Raw genomic sequence first — 2,500 nt, 5'->3', positions numbered from 1 at the left:
GCTGGCCTTCCCTCCTGTCCGTGGCAGGAGTGATATCTCTCCCCCTCGTTGGTGAGAGAGAGCGAGAGAAAGAGCCCTGTCTGTGACGTCGAAGTGTTGGGACAGAGAGTAGTTTTTTGATGGACTCCAGATCACGGGTCTCTTTGGGGGGGGGGGCTTTGCTATCGCTTGCATGGTGGGTGCTGGGGTGTGGGGGGTTGGTTTGATGTTTTTGCTGTTGCTTGTGCGTGGGGTGGGGGGGTTGACTTGGGTTTCTGACATTCTCTCTCATTCATTCTTTGGGTTTTTTTTCCCTTTCTCGTTCCGTGGCTGTCTGCGGAGAGTAAGAATTTTAGGTTGAATGCCGCATACGTTCTCTGACGTAAAACGGGAACCGTTTAGCCTCACTTGATGGCGGTTGGAGCTCCTCTCTGCCGCCGTGATTGGGGGAGGGAGCACAGGATAGAGGACGCAGGGAGGGATGAGGGATCGGTGGCGGTTCGAGCTGTGTCTGGCACACAGCCTCGACGCTAGGCAGAAGCGGGCGAACGGAGAGCGCGCCCCAAACCTTGCAGCTCCTCGTCCCCCTTCATCCACTTAATCTCGGCAGCCGGTTTGCTGCCGCTGGTGCTGCACGTGAACTCCACCTCCTCCCCTTCGTTCACCACGTCCTTGTCGGCATCGATGGTCGGGGTCTCGGGCGGGACTGCCGGAGGGAAGAGGAAGACGGGCTTTAGACGAAGAGCAGGCAGATGGATAGTTACCACCGATGCTCCCTCCGAGGCGTCAACCTTTCGCTCTCAGGGGGCAAAGGAATTGCACAGAGCATTTTTTTGTCGAGGCGAGCTTTAGGACCCGGGGGTATTCCACTGTATTACTGCCACACAAAAAAAATTCATGCAATGTGTGTGTGATGTTAACCTGATTCTGATACAGGTCTCTAATGTGGACGGAGAGTGGGAAGTGGGGCAGGGAGAGGGGAATCCTGGTTGTGAAAAGGGGAAGGGAGAGGGGGAATCATGGTTGGGAAAAGGGGAAGGGAGAGGGGGAATCATGGTTGGGAAAAGGGGAAAGGAGAGGGGAATCATGGTTGGGAAAAGGGGAAGGGAGAGGGGGAATCATGGTTGGGAAATGGGGAAGGGAGAGGGGAATCATGGTTGGGAAAAGGGAAGGGAGAGGGGGAATCATGGTTAGAAAAAGGGGAATGGAGAGGGGAATCATGGTTGGGAAAAGGGGAAGGGAGAAGGGAATCATGGTTGGGAAAAGGGGAAGGGAGAGGGGAATCATGGTTGGGAAAAGGGGAAGGGAGAGGGGGAATCATGGTTGAGGAAAAGGGGAAGGGAGAGGGGAATCCTGGTTGGGAAAAGGGGAAGGGAGAGGGGAATCATGGTTGGGAAAAGGGGAAGGGAGAGGGGGAATCATGGTTGGGAAAAGGGGAAGGGAGAGGGGAATCATGGTTGGGAAAGGGAAAGGGAGAGGGGGAATCATGGTTGGGAAAAGGGGAAGGGAGAGGGGAATCATGGTTGGGAAAAGGGGAAGGGAGAGGGGGAATCATGGTTGGGAAAAGGGGAAGGGAGAGGGGAATCATGGTTGGGAAAGGGAAAGGGAGAGGGGGAATCATGGTTGGGAAAAGGGGAAGGGAGAGGGGGAATCATGGTTGAGGAAAAGGGGAAGGGAGAGGGGAATCCTGGTTGGGAAAAGGGGAAGGGAGAGGGGTAATCATGGTTGGGAAAAGGGGAAGGGAGAGGGGGAATCATGGTTAGAAAAGGGGAAGGGAAAGGGGTAATCATGATTGGGAAAAGGGGGAGGGAGAGGGAAGCAGCAGAGAGACATTCTGTAATGATCAGTTAAGCAATTGCCCAAGTCTTCTGGTACAGTACAGTCGTTTGAGTTGTCTCTGACATTTCCTTGACATATGTCAGCAATAATAAATCCGATTCTGGTGCGGGCTCCTCTGACCTGTGATGGACGTGCTCCTGCAGGAGATTCAGGCTGCTGCCAAGCACTACGTGCTCCGAAACACGCTGCGGTGTGCAATTGAACACCGGGCAATTAATACAATTTCATCCATCACACCTCAGATAATATAACTCTCCTCTGAAAATGAGTGCCACGTACGAAAGGTGGTTACGGCTGTCTGCAGCGGCGGAATCCGTAAATTCCCTGCGGTTGCTATGGCGATGATGTTCCGTGTCTTGTATCCCATCATCCTCGGTCCCTGACACCAGAAGGACTGATGTCGGGGGTGGTGGTGGTAAGTGGGGGCGGGGGGCACAAGAGCACGTCGCCAAAGTTACCCGTCATGTCAAAGCCATGCGGGTAGTTACCGCCTTCTGTTCACCAGGGGTTGGCGTGGCTGAATATTACCCCCTCCCCTGGCACAGCCATTCCCTGGTTTGTGGGGAGGGGTTGGGGTGGGGTGGTGGCCAAGAAAATCAAAATACATCTTCTCCTTCTGGTAAAAACATCCTTCCCTCCATTCCACTCTTCTTCAAATCCCCACTCCGATTTCTTACCTCTT

At 54.0% G+C, this 2,500-nt stretch overlaps 1 protein-coding gene across 5 annotated transcripts in view; it reads right to left on the bottom strand.

Annotated features, from left to right (window-relative positions):
• LOC134341002 (cell adhesion molecule 1-like) overlaps positions 1–2,500 on the bottom strand; it is a 582,596-nt gene that overhangs the window by 146,201 nt on the left and 433,895 nt on the right. For all 5 annotated transcript variants that reach the window (XM_063038685.1, XM_063038687.1, XM_063038688.1 and 2 more), the window contains one exon: positions 548–685. In XM_063038685.1, coding sequence (XP_062894755.1) covers positions 548–685 — 138 coding nt within the window. The remainder of the gene's footprint in view (positions 1–547; positions 686–2,500) is intronic.

Source organism: Mobula hypostoma, chromosome X2, assembly GCF_963921235.1.
Source record: "Mobula hypostoma chromosome X2, sMobHyp1.1, whole genome shotgun sequence".
NCBI classification, from domain to species: Eukaryota; Metazoa; Chordata; class Chondrichthyes; order Myliobatiformes; family Myliobatidae; genus Mobula; species Mobula hypostoma.
This window is presented reverse-complemented; position numbering and strand designations above follow the sequence as displayed.